Source organism: Sitophilus oryzae, unplaced genomic scaffold (assembly GCF_002938485.1).
Source record: "Sitophilus oryzae breed Bouriz unplaced genomic scaffold, Soryzae_2.0 scaffold_1521_pilon_pilon, whole genome shotgun sequence".
Classification (NCBI taxonomy): domain Eukaryota; kingdom Metazoa; phylum Arthropoda; class Insecta; order Coleoptera; family Curculionidae; genus Sitophilus; species Sitophilus oryzae.
Window position 1 is genome coordinate 282,233 of NW_022146194.1, and position 15,638 is coordinate 297,870.

Consider the following 15,638-nt stretch of genomic DNA (forward strand, 5'->3'; position numbering starts at 1 on the left):
ATGATTATGTTCTACTTTGACCTTTACCTAGTTTTTATCCAAAAAATCAAAATAAAAGATCCTTTTTTACTTACCTTGACATTAAATTTACCGCAACCGGGAATCTACGTAAAACATATTATGACAATTTCACAATAATTACTGACAGCAAGCTAAGGTCGTCCGATTCAATTGTTATAATACCGTGTCACTTGAATGCAACGCCTACTATTTAAAAAATTGTAGAAAAAAGGCAGTTATTGGACACAAATTAACTGAAAATGTAGGTTTTGCGCAAAGTTCGTTTTACAGCCCCTCGAAAGAGACTCCGAATAAGGTTTTTTGTTAGTTTTATGTGGTTTCCTCTTAACTAATATGTTTCCAATCTAATGTTATTGCCATAAATGCTAACTGTGGATGTTATTTTTTGAAAATTGGTTTGGACATACTGCCTACTGTGCGGCGTATGAGAGGCGCCACCCTGTATGGAAAACGTCATCGATTTTCATTTCCTAACCAACTGGACGCCGTTTTGTTTCGATCATACGGTACCATGTAGTATGCTATATTTTTTAACTCTGCATCTTATAATTATGTTTTTATTTAATAATTAAATACGAAAATGTAGGTATCTAAAAAATTACACATATTAAAACCTAATTTACTAGGTCATCGCGTATACAAATACGAAAGGGTTAAATGTCCATAACCAATTAATCGAGCCATAATAAATCACACGACAAATCATTCTAACAGCTGGTTGGCTATATAGGCGATCGACTGCGCTGCTACCGTCTTCTACTGCAAACAGCCCGCACAGTCGATTCGCCAGCAGGTAAGTTTCGGAGCGGGAGTTTTTAAAACTTCACTTAACTCCTGTCGGCGACTTGAAAAGGGTACGGTGACGGAATGGTGAAGTTACGACCCTAAATTTGAGAGGTCAATTTCCATTAGGTCCCGAATTAAAATTGTATTTCGCAGTGATGCTCGTTCGAATGGAAAGGTCTTGTAGGATTCAAGGTAAAAATTTTAGCGTGTTTTTCTGTTTGTGGGGGAGCGCACAGACGGGGCCAGTCACGCTTTCGCTTTAGAATTATTTTTAGGCGTATTTTATAATTCGTATTTTTGCTTTTAAATTATTTTTATTCGCTTTAGATAGAATTATTATATAGTAACAGCAAGGGGGGGCTGCAAGCAAATGTATATAACGCCGAATATGTATAATTTATTGAAATTGCTTTACTTACCCATACCTTCAGATATAGAGGGTGTTTCAAAAAACATGTATCATCTCTTATGGGGAAATTCCTCACGTAAAAATAAGATTTTTTTTCATATTAAAATAGGTCCGATTCTGCTTTGTTTCGTAGCTACAGGGTGTTAAAGTCTTAATAATCTTCCGATTTATTATAATTTTCTTCCAAGCACATTTAATGATTCGAATAAAATTTTGAGGGTAAAAGTTACTATAAGTGCTACATATTTTAATGCTGAAAAAGTGTCGATAAATTCATCAGGGACGTGCATATAGGTTATCACTGGAATATTTTTCAAAAAAAAACATGTGCGCCACTAACTTTTTTCTTTTGATATCAAAATTGTGTATGTCATTTAATGCCAATTAAAAGTTATCGTTTGATATTTTGTCGAATTCGGCCTCCTTGATGAGATAAACGCAATTTTATTAATCACAATTAATTAATACAGAGAAAATTAATAAATTATATATTTTACCTAATTTACTATTAAATATTATTACTATTAGTTATTATTACTATTAGTCTAACCTACAGCAATTTCAAATAAAACAATAATAGTATTTAAGATAATTACAAAAAACCTAATTTTAAAAACCTTTAACATCCTGTAACTCTAGAACTATGCATTTCTATACCCATGTTTATAGAAACTTTTTTTCATATTTTTTGATAAGAAATAAATGAGTACTTATTTAAAACTTTTGCACGTTAATGATATAAATATTTTTTAAAGGTTGCGATTAGATTTGGATGAAGGCAAATTAATAAAATTGTGTTTAACTCATCAAGGCCGAAATCGACAAAAAATCAAGAGACAACTTTTAATCGGCATTAAATTTCTTACACTATTTCGCTAACAAGAAAAAAAAAGTCAGTGGCGTACATGTTTTTTTTAGGAAAATATTCCAGTGATAACCCATATGTCCGTTTCTGGTGAATATCGACATGAATGTCGACACTTTTTTAGCTTTAATATATGTCGCATTTATAGTAAATTTACCCTCTAAGTTTCATTCGAAACACAGTGATGCTCGTTCGATTGGAAAGGTATTGTAGGATTCAAGATAAAAATTTTAGCGTGTTTTTCTGTTTGTGGGGGAGGGGGGGGGGGCGCACAGTCGGGGGCAGTCACGCTTTCACTTTAGAATTATTTTTAGGCGTATTTTATAATTCGTATTTTTGCTTCTGCATTATTTTTATTGGCTTTAGATGGAATTTTTATATAGCAACTGCAAGGGACTGCAAGCAAATGTATATAATGCCGAATACGTATAGTTTGTTGAAATTGCTTTACTTAAGCTTGATTTTCATGCATCCGTTATCCGACGATACGATGATACGATATTAATTTTATTGGTTGAATTTAAACACTTCGATTGGTTAGAAACGGTTAACCAATCGAAGCCTTTAAATTCAACCAATAAAATTAATATCGTATCATCGTATCGTCGGACAACGGATGCATGAAAATCAAGTTTTACCCATACCTTCAGATATACAGGGTGTTTCAAAAAACATGTGTGATCTCTTATGGGGAAATTCCTTACGTAAAAATAAGATTTATTTTTTATAATAATATCAACATAGGTCCTATTCTGCCTCGTTTCGGTTAAAGTCTTAATTTTTGAATATGTTGACACTTTTTAGCATTAAAGTATACAGGGTCCGGCAATAGTGCGTCGGGAATTTGTAGCTCCTATAATAAAAAAGTTAGAAGTTTTGTTTAAGTAATAACCTAAAGTATGTATTAGAATGTATTTCAGGAAAATATTTTAACTTTTACAGGGTAGCTCTACGAAGAGTGGGTGAATCGGGATCATTTTTTAAATGGAACACCCTGTATATTATTGCATTTTTGACTTCTATTTTTATCACTTTACATAATCCTAAGATATTGTTAAATATGTTTTGATAGTTTCAAGGGTATTAATAAATAAATTAAAAAATATATATTTTTCAGCTTTACTTAAAAAAATATTAGAAATACTAGCTGCTCTGAAATCAAAACTATGTCAGGCATGTACTTTAAAGAGATTTTAATAAAAAGATTAGATTTTGATAAAAATTTACTGTAGAAAATGTCATTTATACATAAAAATAAGACCGCGAATATCTGCGAAACCGTTAAAAATTTGAAATATTTTAAATACAAAGAATGTTCATATTTTAATTATCTATCAATTAAAAAAATAATATACAGGGTGTTAAAAAAAACGAAGAAAAACTATTTTTAATTTTAGAAAGTTTGGCGCACAATTTTGAACATCCTGTATGATTTAAGATTACGATATTTATAGTAAAATAAGTATAGACCATCTAAAGTAAATACCTAATATAATTTTGATATCAGGACTGTTCTTGTATTTTTAATATTTTTTTAAGAAAGGTTGAAAAAAAACATTTTTTTTTATTTATTTCTCTGAATCTTTCGAAACATATTTACCCATATATTAGGATTATGTAAAGTGATCTGAAAGAAAGCCAAAAATGCCATAATATGCAGAGTGTTCCATTTAAAAAAAAATAGTCTGATCCACTCACACTTTTTTGAGCCACCCTGTTGAAGTTATAATATTTTCCTAAAATACATCCTAGTACATACCTTAGATTTGCACTTAAACAAAATTCCTATAGAATTCCTAAAATAAAAAATAATTTTTTTATTCTAGGAGCTACCGATGCCAGACGCACTATTGCCGGACCCTGTATAGCACTCACAATAACTTTTACCCTCAAAATTTCATTCTAATCACTAAAATCACTTGGAAGAAAATTATAATAAATCGAAAACAAATGAACACTTGAACCCCCTGTAGCTACGAAACAAAGCAGAATTGGACCTATGTTGATATGAAAAATTAATCTTATTTTTACTTGAGGACTCTCCCCAGGAGAGGTGGCACATGTTTTCTGAAACACCCTGTATACGTACAGTATCACGTATATATGATCTAGGAGTGTCACAGATACAGTGTCATAGATAGTCATCATGATGATCATACGTTTTATATATTATATACAGGGTGGTCCGAACTGTATTCCGGAAACTTCGGCAGCATATTCTGCAGATAAAAATAAGTAAAAAAGTTCGTATAAATGTATGTCATAAAATGCTTACTTTCGGAGATACAGGGTGCAGAAGTTTCATTTTCATTTCGATTTTTTCCAAATAATTTCTGAAGTAACGTCAATATTTGGATGAAAATTGGTGTCTGAAAGTTTTTTGACATGAGAAATTTGATTTTGATGTCAATATACACCGCCACCTACTTATTTGTTTACTGATTTGAAGAGTAATAACTTTTCGTCCGTATATGTATAAAACTACTGAGTAAAAAAATATACATTTACGACATTTTTTACGTGAAAAAGGTCTCTTGGTAAAAATCTCTACGAATAATGGTTCTCGACATATTTGAAATCGAAATTATCAATACCTGTCATCACTGACATAAATTAAACATGTTGACTAAATAGTTATTAGACTGAAATTATAAATTTGAAATGTTTTTGTGCCAAAAGTTCAACAGAAGCTGTTTTATCATCATTTTTTGGAGAAAAATTTATGATTAATTTAAAAAAATTGATATTTCCCAAATTTATTATTTCAGTGAAATAACTATCTACTCAAGGTGTTTATTTTTACGTCAATAATGACATGTATTGATTATTTCCATTCTAAATATCTTAAGAACGGTTGATCGTAGCGATTTTTACAAAGAGATATTTTTTACGTAGAAAGCTACAGAGATGCATATTTTTACTCTCGGTAGTTTTATACAGGTATGGACAAAAAGTTATTACGCTTCAAAACAGTTAAAACACATGTAGGTGGCGCCCTCTACTAATAGGAGCCATATTGACAGCAAAATCAAATTTCTCATGTCGAAAAACTCCCAGACACCAGAAACTAAGCAATTTAGGACATACATTTATACGAACTGTAATCGGGAGATTAATATATTTAACAGAAATTGATATTTAAAATATAATTCTAACTAGCTTGACAAACAATGTCTTCCCTGGGCCGAAATCAACAATCTCTGACGTTCAACTGTTTCCAAAGCCTACTACTCCGCTACTCGCCAACATCAGCGGACACGGGGTGCAGGCACGGCGTGAAAAGGACTGCCTATTATAAGGATCATAGGCGTCGATAACAGAACTTTTTTACTTATTTTTATCTGCAGAATATGCTGCCGAAGTTTCCGGAATACAGTTCGGACCACCCTGTATACGCTTTGCTGATCTTCTAACAGGCAATTTCTGTGGCATTTATATTTTCCTATTTATAAACCGGCATGTCCAAACAATATATTTACAAACTTTTCCAATCAACTTGATATACATAATTTTTCTTATCTGCCTATTTTTATCACTCTTCCACATTTTCTGTGATATATTGGTAACATAAATAATATTTTTACTTGCGTGCAAATAACAAACCTATTAAAATACCCTCTTTTCCGTTTCATAACTTTAAAATAATATTACAAATAGTTCCGCAGACTTTATAAATAATAGTATAAATATAAAATATTGTGCAGCTGTAATACATATCTGCTAGTAACTATTTGTCTGCTTCTATTTGTATTCTTTTTAGTGTCATAGTCAGTTATAAGTTGTAGTAACAGCATTCATAAAAATTAAAAGTAAGGTAAAGTCTTAAAATTTTTTCTTGATTTATTATAATTTTCTTTCAAGTACTTTTAGTGATTCGAATGAAATTTTGATAAAAAAGGGGATATTGGGTAAAAGTTACTATAAGTGCTACATATTTTAATGCTAAAAAAGTGTCGACATATTCATCAGGGACCGTGCATATCATTGGAATATGCACTATCGAATATGAATATAGCAATTATCATTGGAATATTTTTCTAAAAAAACATGTACGCCACTGACTTTTTTTTCTCTTGTTAGCCAAATAGTGTAAGCAGTTTAATGCTGATTAAAAGTTGTCTCTTGATATTTTGTCGATTTTGGCCTCCTGGATGATATGAACACAATTTTATTAATTTGCCTTGATCCAAGTCTAACAACAACCTTAAACAAAATTAATATCATTAACTTGCGAAGGCTTTAAATCAGTAGTTATTTATTCCTCATCAAAAAATATGAAAAAAGTACCTACAAATATGGGCATGGCAATGCATAGTTTTAGAGTTTAAAACTTTTTAAAATTAGGTTTTTGTAATTATCTTAAATGCCATTATTTTTTTATTTGAATTTGCTGTAGGTTTGACTAATAGTAATAATAACTAATAGCAATAGTGTTTAATAATAAATTAAGTAAAATATGTAATTTACTAATTTTATTTTTATTTTAATTTTATTAATTGTGATTAATAATATTGCGTTTATCTAATCGAGGAGGCCGAATTCGACAAAATATCAAGAAATAACTTTTAATTGGCATTTAGCATTAAATGGCCTACACAATTTTGATATCAAAAAAAAAAGTCAGCGGCGCACATGTTTTTTTTTAACGTCCCTGATAAATTTATCAAAACTTTTTTAGCAATAAAATATGTAGCACTTATAGTAACTCTTACCCTTAAAATTTCATTCAAATCACTAAAAGTACTTGAAAGAAAATTATAATAAATCGAAAGATTATTAAGACTTTAACACCCTGTAGCTACAAAACAAAGCAGAATCAGATCTATGTTGATATGAAAAATAAATCTTATTTTTACAAACACCCTGTATAACTAACAATATAAATCCTTTCTTCTTCTTACAGTGCCATACTCTATATAGAGCGTCGGCTACCTCTCGCATGTACTTGTGATGTGTGTCATCAGTGTTTCACAAGTACACGGGACCTACAGTTTATCGCCGAATCCGAACGGCACTATTTGAGAGGTTGTACAAGGCAAATATACTGTACATCTGCTGGATCTGTGTCTATAAAAGGAATGCGGGCAAAAAACATTTAAATAAACAGCAATATATTTTATACGTCGTTTTGACGAGTGCGTCACCGCAAATCGCTCCGCCCACTCATTTTATTGGCTACTTGCAAATTTGTCGAATTTTTATTGATGGGACGCGTTGTTTAATTTTTTACGAGAAACATCCAGAGAATATCGTTTCCCCTCTCACGGATACCCCGTAGCTACAGAACGGACAGATGTACTACTCAAGGTGGTTTACCATTGCCTTCCTTGAGGTGGCGACTCGTTGGTCGCTCTATTTAGATAAATAAATATTTTTATTTAAATAAATAAAGTGACCGTACTGGCTGGGGATTGAACCCAGTACCTTCTGCTCCGCAGATCGACACACTAACTCTGGAGCTACGGCCGGCCACATAAATCTTTTAAATAATAATAATATAATATATAACACAATGTAAATAATGTCTTTCAAATATTAATATTGGTGTTTTTTAAATATTCAATAAATCTTTGTTGTTTTTGCTAATCGCCATATTGTATACCGGGTGTGTCTCAAAAATGGCTCACCCATATAACTTTTTTATTTTTTCAAATAAAAAATCGAGATTTGGTATGTTATTATATGAAATATATTAGGATTGATTGGCATATTTAATTGTTTCGCCAGAAATGTGACTACAAATTTTGATATTTAAATGACACCCTCGGTATTTTGTTACTTTATTCGATAGAAAATGACACTCTGAATAGAATAACATATCATATGTCAACTTTTGACTCAAATCCTCTCATCATTTTCTATCAAATAAAGTAAAAAAATACCGAGGGTATGCCATTTAAAAATCAAAAGTTGAAGTAATTTCCGGTGAAACAGGAAGTAACCGAAAACAATTGAATACGTTAATTATTCCTAATTTATGACATATACTAATATACCAAATCTCGTTTTTTTTATCTGAAAAAATAAAAAAGTTATAGGGGGTGAGCCGCTTTTGAGACGCACCCGGTATATCTATATAAATTACCTACACCATTTTTTGTAAGTCCAAAAATACACACCATGTTAACATAAAAACAGTATATTTTATGTAAAATAGAAAATTAAGATAAGTAATTTTAAATTTAGTCTGTGAATTTAGTCATTTATTTTTATTATTTTTATATTTCATAAAAATAATTTTAGTAAAAAACATAATATTACAAAAATACATCCCTGTTGTATTATTTTTGTTCAGGATTTCAGTTGAAATGGCTGCGGCGCGGCGTATAGTTATTTGTCCTTCACCCACCTGCCAAATCATTGTTTGTCACCTTCCACACGTTACAAATAATGTTTTTTCACCTGGATTCATTCATTTTCACTCAATATAAAAGATATAATACAGTTTAGCTTGTGATACCAATTGGCTACCGCATTGGCGTAGCCTAATTATATATTTTCTTCTATTAGAAGTTATAGCAAAAACGGTATATTGTTCTTTGTCCTAGATAGTTTTCATGTTTAAAAATAAAACCGCTAATATAATATAATTCGCTTTAATTTTACAGATTTATTGTTGACTCCATTGCTGTAAAACGTTTATCCATTATTCTACTTATAGTAGCTTATCATGCAACATTTACGTTACAATATATTTTAAAACAATAAATAAGAATAAAATAAATTACTGAGGGTGGTATCTTTGAAATGTTAAATTTCATCTGTAATAATAAATAAAATTCGGGTAATATAAATTAATATTAAATTAATATTAATAAATAATTATATAAATAAATAATATTAAAATCCGTTGTTGAAAATATAAATTAGATATTCAGACACGCATGCTTATCGCTCGTCTTGCACAGTAAGCTTTAAGTAGTTTTAATCATGTGCAGATGATGCTAACATGGTACAGTGCAGATGATTTTAACGCGCGTCCAGTGCAAAAGTAAAGAGTTTTATTGTATTGTGGTGAATTAGTGTTTTATTTTACTGTTTAACACCAAAGGTCAACCCTCAACTGTAAACTTAACACCAACCCTCAACTGTAAACTTAAGATGTAATACAAAACTGAACGCAAGTAATCAAACACACACTCCGTTGTATTTAAAGTTTTCTCTTCATTCTTTACTTTTCTAAAGCAAACACGGATCGTGGGAAATTATTGATTTTAAAGAATTCTTATACTTCTTTAATTTTTTGCGAAAATATGTCCTTAACGATTTTATTTTCTTCACCGCCATATTCTTGTTTGCTGCTGGATCAATCGGGACAGCCGCGTCGAAATGCGATCCTGTTCACCATCCACAGAACGTAGGCACCAGGAAAACTAAAATCAGTCAATACTAAGGGGCGAGTATTGACTGGAGAAAACAAAGCCCCCATCAGGATTTTTCCATTAGGAGTTTGGGAAAAATCGCTGATAGTCTGGTTATCGACGGGAAGATCAATGGAAAGGGAATTAGAATGACTGTGGACGCTGGCGCTATGGTATCGTTGGTGCGGACTAACTCAGCGCAAGGGTTCAAGCTGACACATGACGCCTCTTAGAAGAAGAGTGTGCTGTACGGGGAGAGGCTAGGGAATTTGAAATTTCAGCATAGCGTTTTAGTGGCAGATATTGAAGATGACTTCATCTTGGGCATGGATGTGATTCGTCAACAAGGATTTTTGTTCGATCACCAGAGAAATATCTTAAATATCGGAAATGAAGAGTTAATGTTATCTCCAGACGAGGGACCAGGAAGAATGGATGTAAGATCAGGGAAAACTGTACCTGGTAATACCGAGAAGATCGTATTCGGTAAAGTGGAGAAAATCGCTGATTGCTGTGTTGGACTGGTACAAAATAGCGACAAGAAACAATATAGGTACTTAGTAGGAAACTCATTGGTTAACATCGACAAAAATATACCAGAATTGCAAAAAAATATATCAGAAAATCCTTGCAAATATCTTCCCAAATTGTGTCAAGATTCAAAAAGGTGACAAGATAGCCATCTATAAACATGTAAGAAGTGTCACCAAATGTCGTCAGCTGTCACACAAATGCATCCAAAGAAACGCTAAAACATCTACAGCAGCTATGGGATCACTTAACATCTGAGGATAAACAGAAGGCTAAGCAGTTCCTGCTTAGGCATGGCAGTATTTTCGAGAAGAACAACAGTGGAAGAACGGATTTCGTGAAGCACCGGATTAATACTGGTCATGCCCAGACGATTAGACAACGTCCTAGAAGGGTGTCCCTTTCCAAACAACAATAAATGGAGACAATGGTAGATTAGAAGATGGAATGATCGAATAATCATCAAGTCCATAGTCATCTCCTGTTGTTTTGGCGACGAAGAATGTTGGTAGTACACGATTCTGCGTGGACTATAGGAAGCTCAATTACGTCACTAAGAAAGATAGCTACCCACTGCCACGTATAGATGACACGTTAACAACACTGGCAGGTTTAAGCTAGTTCTCCGCTCTCAACTTAAACAGTTGACACTGGCAAGTGGGTCTGGATGAGGACGATAAAGAAAAGACAGCGTCTACAGGAAGCGGACTATATCAATTCACGGTCATGCCGTTTGAATTATGCAATGCTCCAGCCACTTGTAAGTGGTGCTATTGGTGCTTATTGTAAGTGGTGCTAAGAGGATTAACTTGGAAAACGTGCTTTGTTTACCTGGACGATGTATTGGTTATAGGAAAGACTTTTGAGGATTTCGTATTGGGAACGCATTCGTACTAATTCAAATTTCTAAAAATACCTTTAATATAATTGGCGATCGGAATGATTTTTTTATTGGCATATTACTTTAGATAAATATAATATTAAGGTTAGAACCTTTGGTGTTACCACAAAATAAAACACTATTGTTCATCATAATACTTTAAAGGACTTTACGTAAACTCTTCATACGCATTTTGCTAACCAAATCATCAGCAGATGATTAAAACTCTAGAATTTTTAATCGATTTTTTATGATTATTACGTGATTGATGATAATTACTTATTCACTTTTATTCTATCTTTTTGTAGACAGAAACAAACTACCTTCATTGTTAAATAGAAATAATAATAATAAGGAATAATATAACGGCTGTTTTTTATACCTACTAATATTTATTTATTTATTTTAGAAACTCAATAACATGAAGTGCTCATCTATCAGACTTACGACTAAAAACGATTATCTAATGAAATCTGCTCCATTTAAAAATTCAGCAAAAATCGATCAACTGGCTACAACAAACTGGGTTACTAACGGATATCATGGGTAGGTTATAATTTACTATAACAATAAAAAATTATTATCTAGTATAGAATTATATATTGTTTGTAGTTATTCATATAAACTTGGTAGAAATAAGCATACAAGATTACAAGCTCAGCCTAGACTAACAATAACAACATTAACATTTCCTGATACCATTTCCTTAGATATGGAAAACACTACAAGCAGATGGTCTACAAAAACTCCAAGGCTTACAAGTCATAGAAGCAAAAATTGTACTCCCCGAAATAATGTAATGTGTAATTACGATGAAGATTACAGTTTTGCCTACGAGACTGTATACGACAGTGAATGTCTTAACACCAGAGCGCACGACGAAATTATATATGAGAATGAAGATTTGAAACTTGATTTCGATAGCTACTTTGTTGCAGCTGATATCGAAGAATTAATCCTAAAATCTCAAGAAACAGTAAAAGGTGTGGACGCAAATACTCAAATAAAACTTAAGAAAAAAAATAAGAGGAAAGACGAGAAAAATACTAAAAAAACACCAGACAAACAGAAAAAATATATACGATTCTCGTTATCCAGGCCACCAAGTCCTAAAACTGAGCAGGTGATTAGGGTTGACGTTACTTCCAATGTGTCTTTCGGAGGCAGTTCTGAAACTGAAAGTAACCTAAATTTATTTAAAGTAAACCAAACTTGTAGAAACCACAAACAGAGAGAAAATAAGCATTCCGAAAAAATGGAACATGAAGATTTTAGGAACAATAAACATAAGGAAAATAAGCATTTTGAAAAAATGGAACATGACAATTTTAGCGTACGATGCAAGCAAGTGGCGTTAACTCAAAAAGTCGTATAAAATTGCTTTCACAATATTCCTAAAAATCACATGTTTATTGAAATACTTCATTCAAACAAACTTTTTCATAGTTTCGTATAATATAATAATAAAAATCATACAATTTATTTCAATTTAAGTAATATTAATATATATTATCGGAAAAATTGTTTGTTTTAATATAACTTATACCCTAGAGAATCAAATGGTTCAATCATATCTCAAACGTATCAGTCTTTGAAAAAGCTAACTGCAAGAGCATTGAAGTCATGGTTACAAAATCCCGCTTAGGACGGGCTGGTCACGTATGCAGAATGCAAGAAAACTGCATACCAAAAGCTGTGCTTTACGGTGAGCTTGTAGACGGTAAATGGAGGCTGGGTGGACAACTCAAAAAGTACAAAGACATTTTCCACGAAAACTTAAAGGGGATTAACATGCAGAATGAGTGGGAAGAAGCAGCTCACAATAGAACTCAATGGAGAAGAATTGTAAACTCAGTTAACAGCGACAACCAAAAAGAAAAGAGGCAACAAAGCAATGAGATTTTTGAATGTCCGGAGTGCGGTAGACAGATAACATCACGAATCGGGCTGTTCAGTCACAGAAAAGATCGTGAAAGAAAACGCCTTGCGTGAACTGCGTGATCGCGTGATCTTCTGATGCGTGTCAAATACTCGTCATCGAATAATGGTAGTATGTATGTATACCCTAGAAAATATATAAGGAAATAATTAGAGAGAATAATTATAAACTCAAACATGTATTATTCAATTGATTCGTATTGATGACTGGCATTTAGTCACTCACTCGCTTAGCTGTTTTAATCTTTAAACCGTTCAGTGACGCCAACCAAATCTCAACTACTTCTGAAGCTTGTAATATTTTCGATATTTACTTCATTCAAGTCTTACTAGGTTCAAGACAACTTACACTTATATAAATCCGGATTCATAGCATCCTACGCCTTCGGGTACCCAGTTACCAGCCTTTCCTATTTTCCCAATCCCCTGGATGAAAATTTCTTTCCGACATAGCTCCTCCAATGCATGTTGCTTTTGGCTTTCCCTTTTCTCTCCTTTCTGATGGTATCCATTTCAGGACTTTCTTAGGTATTCGCTCATTCTTTCTATATGCCGATACAATATCCTGTATTTCATCTATTATCGTTTGCTGGACATGCATACTTTCCCTTATATTTTTGTTCAGTACTCTCATTCTTGATTTCCCCGCAAATCTTCGCCAGAAGTCTATCTCGAGTGCTAATAGTCGTTGTTCCATTATATTAGTATAAGCTGCCATGTTTCACATCCATACAAAACTATACTTTTAAAGATGATATTATAAATATTATGTTTTTTCTCATATGAGATGGGTTTGGACCATATGTTTGGACCTGAGTTTAGGCACCCGATGACTTTTTTTCTTTCAGTATTCTTCCCTCCTGAGTTCCAAGGTAGGTGTATTTACTGCATGTCCCTATTTCTATATTTCCATCTAGATGTTAGAGTTTCTGCTGCTTGGCCTATACTGGGTGCGTCCCAAAAGTACAGCTCACCCTTGTAACTTTTTTATTTTTTCAGATAAAAAACGACATGAAAATGACTACAACTTTTGATTTTTAAATGGCACCTTCGGTATTTTTTTACTTTATTTGATATAAAATGACACTTTGAATAGAATGACATAGTGTATGTCAACTTTTGATATTTTTGCTTAAAATAAAATTATATTTTAAATTTTAATCTGGAATATCATGGCCGTGTTAAAAACACTAATTTTTAATCAAGGAGCCTTGAAAAAAATAGTTTTGATCGTCTAATGTTTTTCGTGTCGTGTCTTGGCCGGTTTATTAATTAATATACCCAAATCGTATTTAATCATATCTTATTTTTTTTCAATTGGAACGAGGGTGGTTCATTAGCATAATTGGAAAAAGCATTTCTTTACGAATAATTTGGTACCACACACTTGGTATTTCGAGTCAAATTATCGTTATGAACCGCATGTTACAATTTCAAATAAACCAAATGCGAAAATGTCAAAAGTTTACATATGATATGCCATTCTATTCACAGTGTCATTTTCTATCGAATAAGTTAAAAATATACCGAGGGTGCCATTTAAAAATCAAAAGTCATTTCCGGTGAAACAGGAAGTGACCATAAACAATTGAATACGTCAATCAATCGTAATTCATGTCATATATTAACGTACCAAATATCGTTTTTTTTATCGGAAAAAATATAAAAGTTATAGGGATGAACCACTTTTGAGACGTACCCGGTATATAAATATTTAGGCTTCCACGTATTTACAGACAAACCCCACTTTTCATACTCGTTCAAAAGTGTTCTAGGTCTTCCTTAAGTTGCGCCACTACCATTTGATCATCTGCAAAGTGAAGGTTGTATTACAGATTAGGTATACTATATGTATACAGATAAAAATCTTGTCCCTAATTCGTGGTACGAAAATTGTTTTTTATGACGATGAGCAAACGAGTAAAATTCCTGTGCGCAAACATAAACTCGCGTTTAAACAACGTAATAACTGGGCCGGTCAGGCGCTGTTCACAATTTTAGAGGCCATAAGTGGGCGTGCTATGTGCGCAAACTAGTAACCTAACTAGTGCGCGACTCCGAAAATTGGAACCACGAAAACAATGCTTTTGGCGATAAGTTTATAATCTGTATAATCTGTAGTTGTAGAGAGCGGTTTCGTCGTTAAGTTGGTTAGTTTAAACTTAACCTAACCTATGATTTTATCATTATCAATTGTAATTGGTTGTGCTGTCTACACTACTAACCTACGCTTAGAGTCACCGAAATGTACTTTTATAATATAAAACTGGTTCAAATGAGGCAAAAGCCTAACATTTAGAAAATACAATTTGACAATTGCATAATTATAGGATGTAGATACAACTTAATGTACCTACGTTGGCATTTGCCTGGTTTTGCATTATTACCTGTTCAGTTTGAATTTAAAAATAGATGCAATTTTTCTTAAATTACTTAAAGTCGTCTTGTCCAAAATAGTTTAAATTTGACATGTGTATTCAACAGACGCAGACGTTTTAAAAACCTATTTACAACCTCGCTGTAAAATTAACAAGGAGCCAATATCTAGGCAGTTCAATATTTGCATGCGATTTCCTATATTTCCAATGACGAGGCACCACCCGGTATAAATCATATTGCAGTATTAATGGCATTGACCAGGAATTCGCAAACAACTTTTCCATCACTGTTCCTGTCAAAAACTTCGGCACTATAATAATTCTCGAACTGAAATATTCTTTCTATCACTACTGTAAACTGTAACATTGTTTTTGTTTGACCACACAATATCTACATAATATTGCCTTGATGCCTTGAATGAAATTAACATAGCAATAGTATAATAGTTATTTTTTATACAAGACGATA

General features: G+C 32.5%; 1 protein-coding gene across 2 annotated transcripts; it reads left to right on the plus strand.

The window, feature by feature from the left end:
* Positions 1–853: 853 nt before the first annotated feature.
* LOC115878754 lies at positions 854–12,279 on the plus strand. 2 transcript variants are annotated; one of them, XM_030895343.1, is made up of 3 exons: positions 854–999; positions 11,263–11,399; positions 11,466–12,279. In XM_030895343.1, the coding sequence occupies exons 2-3, from the start codon at positions 11,275–11,277 to the stop codon at positions 12,226–12,228; spliced, it is 888 nt and encodes a 295-aa protein (XP_030751203.1). In that variant the 5' UTR covers positions 854–999; positions 11,263–11,274; the 3' UTR covers positions 12,229–12,279. The 2 variants fall into 2 exon arrangements, with proteins under 2 accessions (XP_030751203.1, XP_030751204.1); XM_030895344.1 differs by lacking the exon at positions 854–999 and having other exon boundaries at positions 11,324–11,399; positions 11,564–12,279.
* The last annotated feature ends 3,359 nt before the right edge of the window (positions 12,280–15,638 follow it).

What these genes read in the sequence shown, in the direction of transcription:
- LOC115878754 (XM_030895343.1), top strand. Translation starts at nt 11,275, where the DNA reads ATGAAGTGCTCATCTATCAGACTTACGACTAAAAACGATTATCTAATG. An exon ending in GTTACTAACGGATATCATGG is followed by an intron (nt 11,400 to 11,465) that starts GTAGGTTATAAT and finishes TATTGTTTGTAG; the next exon opens with TTATTCATATAAACTTGGTA.